At 43.6% G+C, this 19,566-nt stretch overlaps 1 protein-coding gene across 1 annotated transcript in view; it reads left to right on the top strand.

Annotated features, from left to right (window-relative positions):
* The first annotated feature begins 4,591 nt into the window (after window positions 1–4,591).
* LOC140564386 (cysteine-rich motor neuron 1 protein-like) overlaps window positions 4,592–19,566 on the top strand; it is a 60,366-nt gene continuing 45,391 nt past the window's right edge. Inside the window, exons 1-3 of the mRNA XM_072689802.1 lie at window positions 4,592–5,272; window positions 12,649–12,810; window positions 13,173–13,352. Of these exons, the coding sequence (XP_072545903.1) occupies window positions 4,954–5,272; window positions 12,649–12,810; window positions 13,173–13,352 (661 nt within the window). The 5' untranslated portion in view covers window positions 4,592–4,953. The remainder of the gene's footprint in view (window positions 5,273–12,648; window positions 12,811–13,172; window positions 13,353–19,566) is intronic.

Raw genomic sequence — 19,566 nt, 5'->3', positions numbered from 1 at the left:
CAAATTGAGTAAAATTAGAAATAAATGATTTAAAAAATGTTTCAGATTTTTGAAAACTGCTGCAATTGTTCTGGTTCTGGTCCAGAACTTAGCTGAATTCAATTCAAATGAAATTTGTTGTGAAAAGCAGCTTTACAGAGATCTGGGTCTGATGCTCTGTCTGGCGACAGTCTCAAGGACAAATTCCCTAAGCCCAAGAGAAGGAAGACTTGAGAAGAACCAAGACTTCCCAATATGGGCTTCATTGATGTTGACTACAGAACAATGCACACCTTTAGAAGTCCATTGACAACACAGTGAAAAGACATTTCTCTGTTCTCAATGCTACCTGGCAAACTACGATGCTGGCACGTCACCCGCTGAGGAGGAAAAATCTTATGTGGTAGCCCTTGTGTTAGCACTAGCTCACTGGAAAGGCAGCCTCTGTTGGACAGGTCCGACATGAAAACTGATCAGTTCAACCCAAAGTGACCCAAAAATTGTACTTTCTGAATTTCTGAATAATAAAATACATTTATATGTTCAAATGTTTGTGGACATCCTTTTTAATGAAAGTGTTCAGTTATTTTAAGTTGCACCCATTGCTGACACAGATGTGCAAACACACACATGTAGCTTGAGCTTGTCTAGTCCCTGTTGAGGAGTATTGTCATAAGAATAGGTCTCTCTAGAGCAGATAAACATGAACTATAGGCAGCATGTCTAGTGTCAGGTGTGGGCTAGAGGGGTATGAATGGAATGGAATGGAGCATGGAATGGAATGATGATGCTGCTCCATCCAATCCTTTGAACTGGGGTTGAAGTGGGGTGGTGATCATCCAGCATCCTGACCGAATAATGCTCTTGTTGGGGAAAGCAATCTGTAACACAGCAATGCTCCACAATCTTGTAGACCTACCCTATAAACCTACCCTATACTTGATTTTGGAAGGAACAATGAATGAGCAAGTGTACCAATCCTGTTGTGCATATAGCGTACCTCTGTCAGATATACTGATGAGCTTGTTCCAATGTTTGTTAATACAGTTTTTCTGTTTCACATTTTTACTAAATTGGATAAAGCAAATAACATTGATTACCCAGTAGCAACAACACAAGTCAAAGTGTGGGATGTTACACAGTAACTGAACAATTAGTTCTCGTAGTCAACATGTTGAAGAAATGGTCAAGTGTAAAGACCTGAGCGAAGTGCTGAATTGTCATGGTCAAACCACTGGGTCCAAGCATCTCCAAATTGGCAAGGCTTGTGGAGTGCTCCTGATCAGGGTATTGTGTGCACACATATCATCATTGTGTGAGAGCAACGAAAGCTATCCCGTTTGAGTTGGATTGAACATGGTAAGACTGTGGTAAGACTAGACTCAAGAAATTTTGGATGATGGTTACGGGAGAAATACGTCAAAACACAGTGGTCTCTGCTGTGTAGCTACAGGCCAGTCAAAGTGCCCATGCTAACCCCTGTCTACAGTGTGCCCACAAGCGTCTGCACTGGATCTTGGAGGTCATTGTAAAGAGGTGGCCTGGTCTGTTTTTTATATTGCTTAGATGGCAGATGTGCTGTTTACCTGTGGGAAGTGCTGGATCTGTGACACATCTCCAACAGATCCACCCCACAAATGAGTTAAATGAGTTAAAGAAACAATAATTATAAATTAAAGAAGCTAACGATCATCTTGATGATATTTAAAGTGGCCTTTGCTATTGCAACTGCAACAAATCTGTCTTGCTTAAATTTGACATGCCATAAACATCAGATTTGAGCTGTCTGTCTGAACCAAGCCTCCCCTGCTCTAACACACACAGTTCCATTCCAGAAGGGTTTGTTGTTTACTGGATTTAGTTGGATCAGGTGTATTAAGAGTCCGAGAACTGGGAAAATGTGCAGGGTAGGGGCTCTCCGGGACCAGGATTGGAGACTACTGAATTGAACAACTGTGTACTCTTAAGTCCATGTGCTGTATACCTTTCATTGTAATACAATCCAGTCCAGTCAAGAGGATGTGTGTTTCAGTTAACAGTAAACAAGCCAACAGTTATTGGCATTAAAGTGTGTAACACTTCTGTTAGCCACTCATTGTGCTACAGCTGCTCATCCCACCCACCTCCAACCTGCAAACAAACACCAAGCAAACATCAGCTGCAGAACGTACAATACATCCATCTGCCCTTACAGGACAACATCTGCCCCATACAACACAATAGAGGCACAGTTAAAGCTTTAAACCCATTACTCCCCCCCCCCCCCCCCCCCCCCAACACACACACAGGGTCAAAGGGTCTTCATGTGTCCAAATGTCTCCACACAGCCAGAAAGAAACTCATTGCTCTCTTCCCAGAACCTCATATTATCCACACTCTATTTCCAAAAACATCCTGTTAACCAATAATCAGGGTTTCATAGTCAGGCATGTTCCACAAAGCATGGGATGAGGATGCATGAGCCTTCTCATGGCTGCACTAATATGGTTTTGCCTGTCCATGTCTCCTCAGGTTCCAGAGCACCCAGGTTTTGTTTGGACCACAAGAACAATGTTCCACTGAACATTAACAACACTGCGAAGCAGAATCAGTTCTGGGAAATGTAGTCAATTTCAAGAAAGGCAATAAGAACATCATGTCGGTTCAGAATGAGGAAATCTGGGGAAATACTTTGCAAAGTGATCCCGCTGAGAAACATAAATCCTTATTGCGACCAGATCAAACACACATTCAAATCGTTGTCATTTTTGTAAATGACAAATGGAAATTCCCAGAGTCCACAAACCTTTTTTTTTCAAGCATTTCATTTTCATGGTTCCCTTTTTTGTGGGCAAAGTAAACAGAAAGGATCTGTTATTCTTCGACTAACAACTGTCCACACCATACACTTGGGGAAATGGTAATTATTGCCAGCAAATTGCTGGGCTTTCATCTGACTGAGCTAGATGACATCTACAGATCCACAGCCCTTAGCGAAGTGGAGTAAACTCTCATACCCTTCATTTCCACTTTCCACAGCTTTGGGCTGCTACCTTTCTGGCTCCAGGTTGCATCTTCCAGCCTATGTTTTTTTTTTTTTGGAAAAACAGCACACACATTTATGAGTCTTCTTTCTAATTGGTCTTTTGCAATCTCACAGGTTTTAAATAATTATTAGGAAGCTATAAAAAAAACCTCCAGAGCTGGACACAGTTTCCCAAAGGCATCCATGGTAAAACCCAGCCTGGTTTAGTCTATACGTCCTGGTTTAGTCTATATGTGTGATTCTTAAGTGACAGAGAATGTTGTGTAAAGTCGCAATGGTGTTGCTAGGTGGCTGCCTTGTTGTCCCAAGTGGTTGCTAAGGTATTCCAGGTGGTTGATATAATGTGGGGTTTATCAAGATGTTTCCTAAGGTGTCTATTGTTGGTGGCTGCAGGATCCCAGATGGTTGCAATGGCAGTTTGGAAGGTACTTCAGTTGCCAGTTGCCAGAGCCTTCCAGGCGGCTGCTATGGCAGTTGCTGAGGTGCCCTGGGTGGTGGCCAAGGCGTGCTTCTGGGTGGTTGTTTTGGTATGCCAGGTGGTTGCAAGTTGAAAAGGTGTTCTATGTGCTGTCTACAGTGGTTGCTATGGCTGTTCCTGTGGTATTTTAGGTAGTTACCTAGGTGCCACAGGTAGTTGCCAAGGTGTTGGTAAGTGAGTGCTAGGACATTGATGAGGTGTTTGGTGGTGTATCTTTGTTGCTCAGAATATTAATTTAAAAGGATTTTAATTAAATTCTGCATAAAGATTGCATACTTTTAACATTACTGTAGAACCAGAGACTTGTGTTAATTGAGACCTGAGTAATGCGAGGAAAAGCCATGTCTGTGGTGTTGAAGGTTCCTCTTTCGAGGCAAAAATCTGAAAAGGAACAGGGTGACCCGGGAAGAGGGAGGTCACGCACCCACACACGCGTAGACTGAACAACCTACGCTGTCTAAAGTTAACAAAGCCTTACTTCTAATGGAAATGTGATCATCTGTGAGCCAATGAAGATTCTTTGAACATATACACAGCTGACATCATAGCAACCACAAAGAAACACCTTGGCAACACCATAGCACCCACTTTGCAACACCTTAGCAACCACCAGGAATACTATAGCAACTGCATAGCAACATACATAGCAATGGTTTGCAAAAATAGCTTTACCACAGTGTGACCACATAGCAACGGCCTAGCAACTGCCTAGAAGTGGGAACCACTTAAGCTACACAAGCATTCTGCGTTTTCCTCAGGAAATGCGTGGTTCTCCTTATCAGTAAACATTCACTTCTGACTTTTCAACACTAATTTATGCAGAAATATAAAAAATAAAATCAGTGGGATTCTTATTCACTGTCCTCATGTACCTGCTTATGAATCTACATAACTGCTTATGAATCTACCACACTACACAGACTGCGTCCTTCTAGACAAGTGGGTTCGCCTTCCATCTCCCACCTCTGCTCCCTGGCCCGGGTACGCCCTCTCAGCGCCACTCCTGATTGGACAAAGCCCACGCCCGTCAAGAGGAAGGGGCGCCTCCCACCCCTATATCCCCCTAATGTCAGCGTGAGTTTCAGATTGCATCCCAGCGCTGCAGAGGCAGTGGTACAGTGCGCTCCAGCATCTCAACCCCGCGTCCAGCGCGCAGCACGACAGAGGAGCGTTCCTTACACCCTCTCATAAAGTTGAGGAGAACAGCCTGCCGTTTTGAGGAGGACTCTCGTGCAACTGCAACCTGAGGAACAGCCAGATGTCCACCTAGCATCTCGTGCCACCCTCTTACCCTCGAGACCCGTTTCGTCCAACTCCTGTTAGACTTGGAAACTTGGACTATTCCACAGAGGATCCTGCGCTCCACTACTACTGTGTGTGTGAGAGAGAGTGAAGTGAGTGACTGAGTGAGTGTGTGTGTGTGTGTGTCTGTCTGTGTTGGGTCACTTCTGACCTCCCTCTCTCGTTAAACATGCATCGCGAGCCTCTGCTCGCCCTGTTGCTGCTGCACTTCCCGGCTCTGCTGCGCGCGCTCGCGGCCTACGAGTGCACGCCATGCGCGAGCCGCGCGTGTCCGAGCGCAGCGGCGGCGGAGGTGACAGGCGCCTGTGAAGACGGCCGCGTCCGCGTCCGTGACCCGTGCAGGTGCTGCGCGCCTCAGTGCGCGCGCCTCGAGCTGGAGCTGTGTGGCGGGAAAGACTGGACGCTGGGCTACTGCGGCCTGGGACTCACGTGCGCCGCTCTCAACCGCACCGGAGCCGCCGACATCCCCGAGGTGGGAGTGTGTAAAGGTGAGTGTGAGGAGGCGCGGGAGGGCCGGTATATGAAACATGGCAGAGGAAATTTACAAAATGTCGAAAACATCGTAAAAAGTTCCTTAACTAGGATTTTTGGGCGTTTATCGTTTTGACCGTTCGACCGTTAGTGTTGCTAATGTAAACTGTTGTTGCTATGGAATGGTGATGGGAAGTGTGATTCCGTTTACTGAATCGATTCTCTTGAACTGTGTGCAAAACGGCTACTAAAATTGGGGGAACTGAACCGAGCGGCGGAGTCAACGACTCAGTGAATCACGAGTTAAGTAAATCTGACTCTCAGCTACTTCTACTCACTAATATAGTCAGATTAAGACTAAACAAAGCACCATCCGACATAATAAACACAATAAATCTGAAACAGTGGTGCACAAATCCATGTTCTTGTGAGGACGAAGACTAAAATGATATTAAGAACCGTTTAAACGATTCAGCTGGACCGGATAAGTTCAAAATAACGATTCATTCAGGAGGCAGGCGTTGCTAATATGAAAACGGTGGAAAATAAGCTTCTCTTTGCAGTTAAATTAGATTATAATAAAATAAATAACTAAATAAGATCTCAAAGATCTCAACTCAAAGTTGAAGTGGAAGAAAACACCTAAGAGGCGAAATGCCTCGCTTTTAAAGGAACACTTGAGGTCTGATCTCACTCAGTGTTGATATTAATGCTAAACCTGGCTCGGCCACTCTGTTGGCTCTGTATTCAGGGGCCTGTGCTAGCTAAGTTTGGATTGTACATAGAGCAGGGGCAGGGACTTGAGGGCTGGAATCCACCAGAATCTGCTGATGTCCTTGCTCTAACACACTGACTAAACCTGGTAATGAATAGGTGATTTGCTGTGCTTGAGCAAGAAAGACACAGACAGTGCAGGAATCTGATATCTGATGGGCTTAGATTTCTGAGTTAGATTTCAGGTTTTAAGAGTTTAAACCTGCAGCAAGGGTTGGAGACCACTGATCTTTTTCCTGGTTGCAGTCCAGGAGCCCACCTTCACCTCCACCTTCATGCTAGCTCATAGCATGACTCATGTATGCTGTGGGGCTGGAGTTGGAAAACAGTGGTCTAAGTTATGAAGATATGATCAGAATCAGGAAAGGTGCATCTTACTACATGCAGATTGCAGTGAATATAGTGTGCATGCACTGGATATATGAATAGAACAGAATTAGACATTGATTAGATTAGGTTAGGTAAAGGTGCACGTATTTGTGTCCTCCGCATTTAACCCATCTGATAGTGAACACACACACACACACACCCAGAGCGGTGGGCAGCCAACTCCAGTGCCCGGGGAGCAAAGAGGGTAAAGGGCCTTGCTCAAGGGCCCAACAGTGGCAGCTTGCCGAGCCCGGGAATCGAACCCACAACCCTGTTATCGATATCCCGGCGCTCTAACCGCTGAGCCACCACTGCCCACTGGTTAAAGGATAGAATACTAGAATACTTACAGCAAGTCCTGCTAAGTAATACATAATCAATCCTTTCCGTTAATTAGTATAACGATATTAACTGTTGCAATACTGACATTATATTACCCAGTGATATTACAGAAATCAGGCTCTGGAAATCCCAGACATTCTTGTCTTCCTTTGTGTTTCTGTGGGTGTATGGATGGATTAGTTATTAATAAATAAATAAAGTTCAGAATAATGCAAAGTAATGTTTAATTTTGTTCGTTAAATGATTCACTTCATTTGCAATTTCCACATGCAGCAACATTTTTGCAAAGGTTTACGTTTCCTCACATATTTAATTTGGCTGTGTGTGTTACATGCAGTTGTAAATCTTGCGTGTTTCATAATTCGTCTTCATGATATCTGGTGGGCAGTAAATGCCAGATCCACTGTAGAATGCACAGTTGTGTTAAAGGATGTACGTTCAGGCCTGGCTTCCTTGAAGATGCCAGCAGCATTGCTCCTCACAGCTGCAAGGCTTCTGATACCCCTAGACTCCCAACCTATGTCCTGGACTTTCTCTCAACCTAAACAAGTGGGTTTCTGAGGACCCAACCACATGAAGGAGAGAGAGAAAGCAGAGATTTTGTAGCTACATGACCCTTCCGCCTCTCCATCATTCTGGGAGGTCTGGGGGGAGGAGTCGGGGGGGGGGGGGGGTCTCCGGCTCATGTTCGTCTCTGGGGATGGTGTCCCTGATTGAGTCCTATTTACAAGTGCAGGGCTGGAGGTTAATCCTGAGTTGGACCTGGTGCGCCCTTGGCAAATTAGCTACTTTGAATTAGGCAAAGACTTAATGGCTTCTGTGATTGAGTTGAGGCGGGCAGCGAGTTGATGGGGTCCCCTGCGGCGCTGAATAGAGGGCTGCATCAACACCTAATACACTTGTTCCTGAACATGCTTCCCTTAGTTCTCTCTCTTCCTCTGATCTAAGATTTCCTGAGAGGCAGTGCATTTGAAATAAATTGGAGGTCAGGAGGTTCTGTGAAAATGCTTTTTCTTGAGCTGCGGCTTTGTCTGATGCCACTGGGTGAAAGGCTTATTGGATTGGAGGGCGAGGAAGTAGGAAATACCCTTGTGCTGTAGAAGGTACAGGTGACATTAGAACGTCTTCGAACTGGGATGTAAGAACTAGGAAGTCTGATGAGGAATTCTTGATGAGGTGTATAATCACCAACCCCAGTCTGACTGATTGCAAGCAGCTGAACCATCATCATGTTCATGCATTATGTATGATATGATCCATTGATTTGCCCTACTTGTCTCTGAGCTAATTAAATAAATGAAGTCATTTATATTCAGTTGATGAATGGAGGAAACTAATAGAGATCTGAAAGTTGGAGAAGTTCTCATGATGAAATAATTGGATGACGTTGCCCATCTTACCAGTTAGTTTGTGCTTGAAGATCTATAACACCTAACTTTAAAATTTACTAATGACTTAAAACATTGATAATTTGGCTTGATATACCTTGGTTTCTAACATTTCAACATGAACATTTTGGTGTATTATTAAAAAATCCACCAAAAAAACATGACAGTGTAAGTAGGTTGCACTGAACCTCAACAGGAAGAAAAACAGTCAAATCCTAGTACTGGTATGCTTGCAATCCTGCAAAGCTGTCACAGTGCTCATTTTGCTGATTGAAGGGGTGCTCATGAGTGCCCTCTTTGCACCTTTACTGTAGCCTGCAGCAAAGACAGCTTCTATGCAATCTCAGCAGAGCCCTTTTACCCAAATTACTTGAGATGCATGGTTGAGGACCAGGGGGATTGTTTACACCTATCTGACCAACAAGGCAGAGAGGGAGATTTGAGTTCAGACATGAATTAATATGCGTTTGTTAATTTAACTGTTCATTGAGCTGCATTATGCTTGTAATCTGAATTGATCCAATGCAGAAAAGCAAAGTAACCCGAAACGCTGCTTGTGGCACACACACATAGCCTGCACGTGTAAACCAAGCATCCTTGAGGGTCTGTTTTTTGTTAAGCCTGCCCATAGTTTACCAAAGTGTGGACTTCGAGGGTGGACAGTTACCTAACGTTATCTAACGTTTCATAGACTTCCTCTTTAGTAATGCTGGCGTCCAGAGACTGGCCCCTGAGGTAAGCTGTGTCATCATCTCAGGCTCCGGATGCCAAGACGTGCAGTCTCCAAGAGTTTCGGGGCAGATGTGCAAGTTTAATACTAACGTAGGGCCTTTAACCACTATAAGACAAGGTCTGCCCATTGTTTATTAATGTGTGGACATTGAGGGTGACAGTTTAGTTCATTATCATGAAGTTTTCTCTTGGGCACTCTAGTTAATACTGAGTAGGCTGAGTTAGATTAGGTAACTAGTTCCTCAGGGAGGTCCCTGAGTTCCTAGAGGTCCCATTAATTATTTTTAATTGGGTATTTTCGGTGGCTCACACTGATCATCTAGTGTCAGCCAAGACACTTCTTTCAGTTGCTTAATCTACATTGATCTCTTTTTGCTCTCTCAATGCTAATAATCAGATAATAGTAGTGTTCAATATACAATGTGCTATGTACCTTGTTTTTGATATTATATAATCTCCTCAAAATTACCCAAGTTGTCTAGACAGAGACTCAGACATGGATGCCAGTGCACTTAGCATACCTTCCCATTTTCCATTTTCCATTTCAGTGATTTAGGAAGCACTGAAGTGTCCACTTCTCCTGCTCACGGGAAGCGGCTGTCCAGACCTCTTTGCCCCAGCATTATCTAACTTTTCAAAGACTTCCTCTTTAGTAATGCTTTTGCCCAGAGACCGGCCCCTGAGGTCAGCTGTGTCATCATTTCAGGCTCTGGATGCCAAGACATGCAGTCTCCAAGATATTCTGGGCAGATGTGCAAGTTTAATACTAACGTAGGGCCAACTTTTATCCAAACCTGAACCTTTAACCACTCTGAGACTATGAGGTCTGCATGAATCAGAGAACTTCTACAGACCTCTGCTACAGATTTAGCTGTTTACGCTTCTAACTTTGTTTGCTGGCTTGAACATAATGAATTATCAGTGATTAATTTGAATTGTTATTGATTAGTTAGCTTGACAACCCTTACATTTCCCATATAACGTAACCTTACTTAATTAACAGAAAATACTACCCAAACCAAATGCTTTATAAAAGTTTTGTTTGTGTTTTCTGTACTTTTTTTAATGAAACTCACCTCATCCAGCATGATTGCACTGTTATGACAGAGCAGAAAACACACAGCATTCCCTGCCCAGAGATCCAGATCCAGTTTCTAGGGTGTACTGTACAAATGCAAATGTGCCAAAGTTCAACAACAGAGCAAATAAATCCTACAAAAAAAAGTCAAGATTCTGATTGTGACGATTCTGAGTGAAAAGTCAAGATTCTGATTGTACATGATTCTCATGATTCTCAGTGTACATGCCTGACATGCCTGATCACTGAGCTAGTCAGGAATATCAGGTTTGTTTATGACGTTGCTGACCAGGTAGATTTAGAAATGAATAGAAATGCCCCCCCCCCCCAAAAAAAAAAAAATGTGATGCATACAATGAACAGTGGGGACAAAGAGACCATCGAAAAGTGGAAAAGTGCACCATCAACACAGCACTTAGTACTGCATGTGTGTGGTGAAGAGGCATGGTGCAGAGATATGTAACATACTACGACATATGAGGTATTTCACAGTCAGCTTTTGTAGCATATCTGAATTCAGCAGGTTCTAAGGTAACAGGATACAGTATTCTGTTAAATACAGTATTTATCAGCAAACATTACCTGAGAAAGTGATTTGACACTAATTTGAACAGCCGCGATTCTGAGTGAACAGTCAAGATTCTGATTGTCAAGATTCTTAGTGAACAGTCAAGATTCTAAGTGAACGGTCAAGATTTTGATTGTCAAGATTATAAGTGAACGGTCAAGATTCTTACTGAACAGTCAAGATTCTAAGCAAACAGTCAAAATCCTGATTGTCGAGATTTTGAGTGATAAGCCAAGATTCTGATTGTGACGATTCTGAGTGAACAGTCAAGATTCTGCCTTTCAGCATTCTAAGTTGAACAGCCAAAATTCAGAGTGAACAGTCAAGATTCTGATTGTGACGATTCTGAGTGAAAAGTCAAGATTCTGATTGTACATGATTCTCATGATTCTCAGTGTACATGCCTGACATGCCTGATCACTGAGCTAGTCAGGAATATCAGGTTTGTTTATGACGTTGCTGACCAGGTAGATTTAGAAATGAATAGACAATCCCCCCCCCCGGCCAGTCTCCATATGCTTTTATGATATAATCAACTCAGATGCACAGAGAACCTGTATTTCCATTCTCAAACACAACCTGAAGAAAAAAATGATCCCAAACCAGAGGCTCCAGGCAACTTGGAACAGCCCGGGCTTTGTGACCACCCCACTGTATGAAACCATTAGGGGCTGTGTGAAAATATGAAAAATACCCTTTGCAGGAAAGCGCCGGATGGAAAAAAACGTTGGAGGCTCGGATCATTTTGAGGTGACAGGAAATAAGAGGGAAAGTTCTGGAGAGGCCGGGCGACGGTTAGTTTGAAAAGCGCGCTTGTGCTCAGCCTGCCAACCTGTCTGTTTGAGGAGAGCCGCAGTCTCCTGCTCAATAGATGTGCATTTGTCCACAGACTGAAGTTCCAGAGCCGGGAGCGTAAATACACGAGCCCTGGACCTGACTGTGTGCTTTTTCAGGCATGAATGTGGTTTCTTTACCACCCATGGTTCACTGTTTAAAGTTTTCTGTGGGCTTGGGAAATGTGGCCCTTCTGGCCACTTTGAAAGTCTCCAGAGAGGATTTGATCTTTTCGCCTTCTATTGACTTGGTTTGCAGGTTAATATGCATGAAAGCTTAACCCCTTAAACAGCCTGTGGCCCACCAGTTTGTATAGACGTCCCTGTAGTTGAGTACTGAGTACTACACCTTAGTGTGTAATAAGCCTTGCTGTGTTAAGAGATTAAAAAAACTGTATCTTAGATAAATGTGACATTTTAAAAGACATTCATTATTAAAGAATTGTCACATAAGGCTAGAAACCTAAAATCTACCAGACTACATTGTGAGAAACTCGACTAATAAAAGGCCTGCAGTTCTGATTTGATGTATGTAGTCATACTTTCTAGAGTGTTAAGGCTAAAAGTGTTAACATGCTGTTGGTTCAGGGCCAGTTTTCCGTACGCAAACTAGTCTTAGATCCGTGTTAATGTTCACCAGAATCTACAGGGAGCTTTAGAAGTTTTAAGGCAACAATTAAGCTTAAAGCGCCAGAGCCGTTGTGCTGCTGACGTGTAGTCAGGGTTCTTTTGTTTTGCGCTTGGTGAGGGTTTCGAGAGCCAAGCCCTAGGAGAGGAGAGAGGCTGTACAGATTACAGTCTGGTTCTGTTTATTTGCATGCAGGCATGGCCTCAGCAATCTCTGGGGGGTCTATGCAGGGGATCTTAAGGAATCAGATGCTGACGTGAATTGCCTCATCTTACTTAACCCACACGTACAGAGAGAACTGGGGCAGTCAGAGACTGAGCCCAGTTAGAGGGACTAGAAGGGTGGAGGTGGAAAGAAAGCACAAATGAAAGACCCTGAAAGGGAAAAAGCACAGGAAGGTGATGAGCAAACCAAGGGCCCCAGTCAGCAGCACAAAGCAGGAGATCATTATAAACGATTCAAAAGAGAGTCCTTACTCCGTAGAAATCTAGTAGTGGTATTTGTCCCTGCCCTGAGAGTACCACCTCAGAGATGGCCAATGCCAGGCATGCCACAGTTCAAGTAGGCACAAAGCTCCTGGACAGAGGGCGACCGAAAGGGCCCCCCATACAAGACGCTGTCTAAACAAATCAACCGGACAGTTCGGAATCTCTGTGGCAACACTGTTGTCTTTTTCCACAGGGCTCCCTGAAGCCTTAGACGCTGGAGCAGAGGACGAGCGCTGCCCCCTGGCGAGCGGGTGTGACCGTGTGAGCGGAGAGTGTGTTTGTGAGTCCATACACTCCTGCATCAGGACGTTCAGCTACTCGGACAGAGAGATGTGTGTCCGTGCTGCCAAGACAGGTGAGAATTAAAGGGTGTATAGATTGAAGATGCTGGCAGACGTGGTGTTGATCACACTTTAGGGGATCTGGGAAGTCCATATTGAATTGGTGGGCTATAAGTTTTCATCACGTTGGCTATAGTAACCAACAAACATCAAATATATCTTGCTGGATGTTAGAAGAAAAAAGATCCAGCCAATTCTGTCCTCAAGTAGTTGAACATTGAACATTGTGGTTGGATTTGTTAGCGTGGAAGTAGTCTGTTCCCCAAGACACGGGTTGGGTACCTCTGACCTACAGAATAATTAAGTACACCAGGCTGTTGACTCACTTTCTCCATCTTCCCCACACCCCTCCCTCTCTCCCCTCACCATCTTTCAGAGGCTCGACGGCATGAGCAGGAGCACAGAGACAGGCACAAGGAGAGGTTTGTGGGTCCCGCTAACCCAGCCTGCATATTCTCTGGCTGTAACCTGACCGCAAAGGGCTGTGAGTGCGCCTCCCAGAGCTGCTACCCCCACTTCACCTACGCTAACCGCAGTCAGTGCCAGCTAGCAGCAGGTACTTCGTCAAGAACCTATTGTCAAGTTGATAAGCTATGTATGACCACACTTAAACTTTTTTGATTTTAGTTCAGAAACCGAAGACAATGGAGTGAGAGATACTAACTGTACAGTTTAGATGGTACAGACTTTGAAAACACAAAATTTGATATTTTAAAAGCATCTAAGTAGGTATTTAAAAGTGAAGATATCTCAAAAGGAGGAGGGTCTTTCAAAAAGAATGGGTCATATTTCTGTTCTGTGTTTGTCTAGTAGCCTGCTGGCTGACTTAACTTATCGACTTCACTCTCTCAGACACAAGTTTTTATCATCAACAACTGTGTTGGTGAAGTGAAGCACCAGGATAAGAGCGTCTGCCAAATGCCGAAAGGTAAATGTCGGTAGGTGAGCAGTTAGTCAGCAGTAGCTGCAGCTCTGGACTGTCCGATAGCTGGACAAGCTAAGCAAATGCTAGGTCCACAGACCCAAAACCTCGGGAAAAACTTTCAGCTGTCCTTTTAGCAGCAGTCACTCCCTCAAAGTCATTAGTGCCTAAATTGTTTCAATCAGCCAGACTTCAGTTTGTTCTGTGATGAGCAGGATGAGATGGTACAGAAGCCCCGTAAATGTCGAAACCCTCAGCGCTACTTAATGGTGGATCCCATTGCCCTCGTAAATTGGAACAAATCCTAAGTAATGAAGGAACTGGTTAATTCGAGAATCTTTGTGAAAACTATGTAAGAAGTTGAAGTGAATAAGGCCCTTTTATCGGCACGGGCCCAGGACTGCCTACACCGAACAATTTATTGGTTGCGGAACAAATACGACCAGCAGGCTTCTGATGCAAGAGTGTCTGAGAAAGTGCTTTCAGACGTGCTGTTGACTGTAACCCAACCATGTTGGGATATTGTTTCAGCCATCTTTGCGTCACTGCAAAATCTTGGCAAGTTTCCATGCAGCTCCACCAAAATCTCTCTGACGCTTGGTTGCGTACAGCGGTGCAGGATGGAGCGGAATGCATTCAGCCAAAGTAAATCACCCAGCAATCCAGCATGCCAGCTCTCAACCAGGCTTAACAAAGCAGTTCTACTAAATGAAACAGAAAACCGCACGTTGCACACAACCATGTGGACCAAGAACAAGTCCAAACTGTACTGAGTCTGTCCAAATAGCAATGAGAGGCACTGTGTGTGTCTGTTGGCAGGGTCTTTTACTTGTGGTCAGGAAGCAGTGAGTGATGGGGCAGTGACAGTGTGGATGATGAAGGGATGAAGGCTGAAATTGTGGCCTTTTTTTTCCTCTCTGCCTCGAGTCACATTTCTGGAAGAAAGCTATGTTAGAAAGGACACATGGGCACATGGACTAATTACAGTGGCCTATGTGCCCTTACTGTCATAGAGAAGCAGCTCACATGGGCATGGAGGGATTTTTGATTAGCTTACATAGTCGCACTGACGCTGCTTTGCAAGTGTCAGGCTGTATTGCAGTGGGCAAAGTTCATCACATCATTTGTTTAGATACCTAGGTCGTGTTTTGTGATCTCAACACCCAATTCTTTGTCGCTGTAGCCGTCTTCCCAAGCCGTAAAATTATCTTTTTTGCAAGCCCTGCTGTCGTTGATATTGACCTGTTACATTGTTGCTTAGTGCAACTGGCAGCGCACCATAATGGCATGTTTAGCTGATTAAGCATTGGATCAAAAGAGCCATTGCAGACTCTTGGCTGAGTATTTTGATGTTTGTGAGGAGCAGTTGGTTTAATAAATCTCTAAGGACTTGTGGGAAAACAGATTTCATATTGTTTGAGGCAGCAGCAAGAGTGATTACGCCCCACTGTCATAATGAAATATATGATCCACCATGAAAAACACTTTTTAAAAATGCAAGAGACCGAAGAGTTGAAGAGAGTAAACAACATTTTTCAGCAGCTTTCTGGCTTTCCAGCGTTCCCATACGCCCTTTTCGATCAACCTAGCCAAACGGAGAGCTGACCTTTTGGGTGTGTCTGTTTACATGTTTCTATTAAAAATTAATAGATTAAAAAAAAAAGTAAATAAAAAATGAAGTTTGTAAATGTGACAAGCCAGGGTAGATGTGGGTTTGCTACGCCTTTGCAGTTAGCACACTGACAGGAAACTAATTTCTCCGAGTGGCTGCATAAGGTGTGAACATGTTTTCTGGGTGTTGAATGTTGTCTTACATTCACCGAGCACAAGAAGGGGATTGAAACAGGTTCTCTGAAGTGTGTAACGGCTTTTTGGGGATCCTGGCCTTCGTCAGCCTGGCATAAAGTGACTGAATGGCCTCCTCTCACGCAGTGGAACATGAAAGCAGACTTTGTTGCTAGCACATATGATCGTAGTTTTTTTCAGCATTCCATTTTAATACACCACACACACATATGTACACACACACACACACACATATATATATATATACATACTTTATATGCCAAATGTTTATGGACATTCGACTACTTTAAGTTGCTCCCATTTCTGACAGAGATATGTGAATATACAAATACAGCTTGTGTTGTCCCTGTAGAGACATATTGCCAATTAAATAGGACTCTCTGGAGCAGATCAACTTGATCCTACTGACAGCATACTTAATGCCAGGCGTGGGCTAGAGGGGTAGAAAGCCACCCAGCATTGAGCTGTGCTCTCTGAACTGATGGTGCTTCATCCAATGCTTTTGGGATGAGTTGGGGAAGAAATAATAAATGAGCTGGTGTCTTAATACCTGAAGAATGTTAAGATCACTCTCACTGTATTCGGTTTGCATGCAGGCCTGTGGCGTGTTGCCTACTAAGCATTAAGTGGTTAAGGATGAACTAGAAAGCTATTGATTGACGGGAGCTTATTTTATCCTCCAGTTAGCAGCAGTGATGTTACGGTTGCATGTGCTCCCAATTTTCCCAGGTAATAAATGGTAAGAACTTGGCAGCCCTAAGGTGCCATTGCATTTGGCTTTACTTCAAAGGATAGATGTCTGGCTTTGGCGCCAGTTCAACTGGTTTACTTTACATTCCCACTAATTTACTGACGTCCTCCCAAACAAAATCAACAATCAGCATTTGTACTCCCTCTCCCAGTCCCTCTCTGCCTCCCTCAATCACACTAACCATTTTAGTGGGTGTAACGTGTCCAATTATTCATATTAATGAACCGCAGCCATGATTGGCCGACAAACACCCGACTGTCTTCCAAACCACCATTTAAAAATGAAAACAAAGTCAGCCAGTGGGCTGTACTAGTTGGCTCAGTGACAAGGGAGCATTCTAAATAATTATTTATTTATCCTGGGTGATGTCTGTAATCAGATTGAGCTATTCAAAATTAAGATTTACTCTAGATATAAACTGAAACTAAAGCAACACAGTTCTAATTGCCAGCACCTCACAACCACCTTATAAACATGTTTCCCCACACAATAAACTTATGATTGAAATCAGTTATGGTTAAGCCACAGATCCTGACTTACATATACTATCCTGCACAACCCAGCAAAAAAAGCATCCATGCTGTTTGTTGAAACCAATGCAGACATTTCGATGAATAGGGTATCTATTATTTTAAGCCCAATCCAGTTTGCAATTCTTAGTTTTTACCACAGCGATCAGAGAGCCCTCTGGCGTCCTCAGGGTGCCATTCATAGATATTACTTACAGCCCACAGCAGTGAGGAGTGTTATCAAACCAAACGCTCTCAGCTAAAAAGGTATCGGACCAAATGCCCTTAGCCAAAAAGGTATCGGACCAAATGCCCCCAGTCAAAAAGGTATTAGACCAAATGCTCTCAGCCAAAAAGGTATCGGACCAAACGACCTTAGCCAAAAAGGTATCGGACCAAACGCCCTCAGCCAAAAAAGTATCAGGCCAAATGCTCTTAGCTAAAAAGGTATCAGACCAAACGCTCTCAGCTAAAAAGGTATCGGACCAAATGCCCTTAGCCAAAAAGGTATCGGACCAAATGCCCCCAGTCAAAAAGGTATTAGACCTAACGGTCTCAGCCCTAAAGGTATCGGACCAAACGCCCTTAGTCAAAAAGGTATCGAACCAAACGCCCTCAGCCAAAAAAGTATCAGGCCAAACGCTCTCAGCTAAAAAGGTATCGGACCAAACCCTCTCAGCTAAAAAGGTATCGGACCAAACGCTCTCAGCTAAAAAGGTATCGGGCCAAACGCCCCCAGTCAAAAAGGTATTAGACCAAACGCTCTCAGCCAAAAAGGTATCGGGCCAAAAGCTTACAGCTAAAAAGGTATCGGACCAGACACCCTCAGTCTAAAAGGTATCAGACCAGACACCCTCAGCCAAAAAAGTATCGGGCCAAACACCCTCAGCCAAAAAGATGCCAGACGAAACACCCTCAGATGAAAAGATGTCAAACCATATGCACTCAGACGAAAAGGTATCAGAACAAACACCCTTAGATAAAAAGGTATCGAGGTAGAACAGGGAATACATGAGATGGTTTTTCCTTAGACTGAGACTCAAAGTTGTTCAGTAAGAGGAATTGTGCTGTTCTGTCCAGTACTGATGTTAAGGTCTGGGGATGTCCTAAAATATACATCATATAACACACTTTAGAGTAGTTACTTCACTTCAGTAGTGGACAAACAACAGATATCTGATCAGAGTGAGGGGCAGAATAACAGGATTGGGACATCCCTAGAGCCTAGAGCCAAGAGTGTAGCCTACATGGTATGCAGCAACAAAACTGCAGAACTTTACATGCTTTATTCTCACATTAATGAGAACTAATTCACAAACTTGGTAAGTTAAAATAATCTTGAATGGGTAGCATGTAAAGAGTATAGATGTTAAGACTCTGTGGGCTATAAGCTGCTGTGCTCACATAATGCCATGGTGATGCTGTAATGTAGCCCCCAGCACCACCACAGACTTGGCCCACCTGTAACTCTTCCTTTCTCTCCCTCTCTCTCTCTGTCTCTACACTCTTCATTAGTTCCGCTTGGTCTGTGTCTCTTTGTGGTATGGCTGTTGCTGCGCTCCCCAGACTGCTGCTGGCTGGCAAAAGTACAATGTGGCCTTCACCCCTAGGTTTATGTGTTGTCTGCTGAAACACACTGTGTATGTTTGTGTGTCTGGAGCCCTTCTCACAGTCCTTGTCTGTCTTTCTCTTTCACTCTCACTTCTTATGCTGCAGATCATAAAAGAGCTGAATATGCCTCTCATTGTGTCATTGTTACTTTTTTTATAGATCTAATGAAAGAGAGAGAGAGAGAGAGAGAGAGAGAGAGAGGGAACCAATAGAGTTGTCTCCTGTAGTCTTTAATGCACTTTAAGTCATGCTCAATATATTTTACAGTTGGTTTAGAAGCTAGTAAATTTATTTAATATATGGCCATGGCTGTAGTTGTAGTCAGTTATGTGGTTGTAGTCAGTACACCTCTCTAGCCATTTATTAAAATCTGCTTTATCCTGTTGGACACATTTGCAAATGTGTAACCTTGTAAGTTTTTGTCTTAAAGGACAAACAGTGCATCTAAAGTTATGTCATAAATGTCCATCCTTTTTAAAACCACAAACATGTAAGAGGGATAGAAAAAAGGGTGCAGAAATTCATGAAAAGAACATCTCTCCAGCAGTTAAGTGGAGAGGTGGATGGATCATGTTCTGGGCTTGTGTTGCAGCCAGTGTCATGGAACACATTTCACTAGTAGTGGAAAAAATGGAATCAGTTAAATAAGCAAATACTGGAAAGCAAATACTGGAGATAAACATCACACCATCTGTAAAAAAGCTAAAGATTACATTCTAAACACTCCTCAAAATGTATAATGCCTCCAGCTGAAGGTTTCGCTATGGCCCTCACAGGCCCCAGACCTAAACACCATGAGAAACCAGTGGATAGACCTCAAAAGAGCAGTGTGTGCAAGACAGCCCAAGAATCTAGAAGCATTTCGTAAGAAAATGACATGCACTTACCAAAAGGAGTGTTACCAAGGGTGCCTACACTTTTGCTTTGGGTCCTTTTTCTTTTTTGTTATTCTTCACAACAGAAATTGTCACCAGGGTTGCCAAACTTGCATGCCACTGTTTTATCTTTGGAAAAGCATCAGAAAATCATAGCTAGGGACGGGATTGACAGAATTGTTTTGTTTTTTACATCAGACAAATTTGACTGTTGTTTTTTTAACCAATATTTGAGGATATGATTATTGTACCCTGGAAAAGCAGAATGTGTCTGTGATGTTAGATGATGTGGGGCT

Source organism: Salminus brasiliensis, chromosome 10 (assembly GCF_030463535.1).
Source record: "Salminus brasiliensis chromosome 10, fSalBra1.hap2, whole genome shotgun sequence".
NCBI lineage: Eukaryota > Metazoa > Chordata > Actinopteri > Characiformes > Bryconidae > Salminus > Salminus brasiliensis.
Note: the sequence above shows the minus strand (reverse complement) of the source record. Positions and strands in the feature narration are given on the sequence as shown.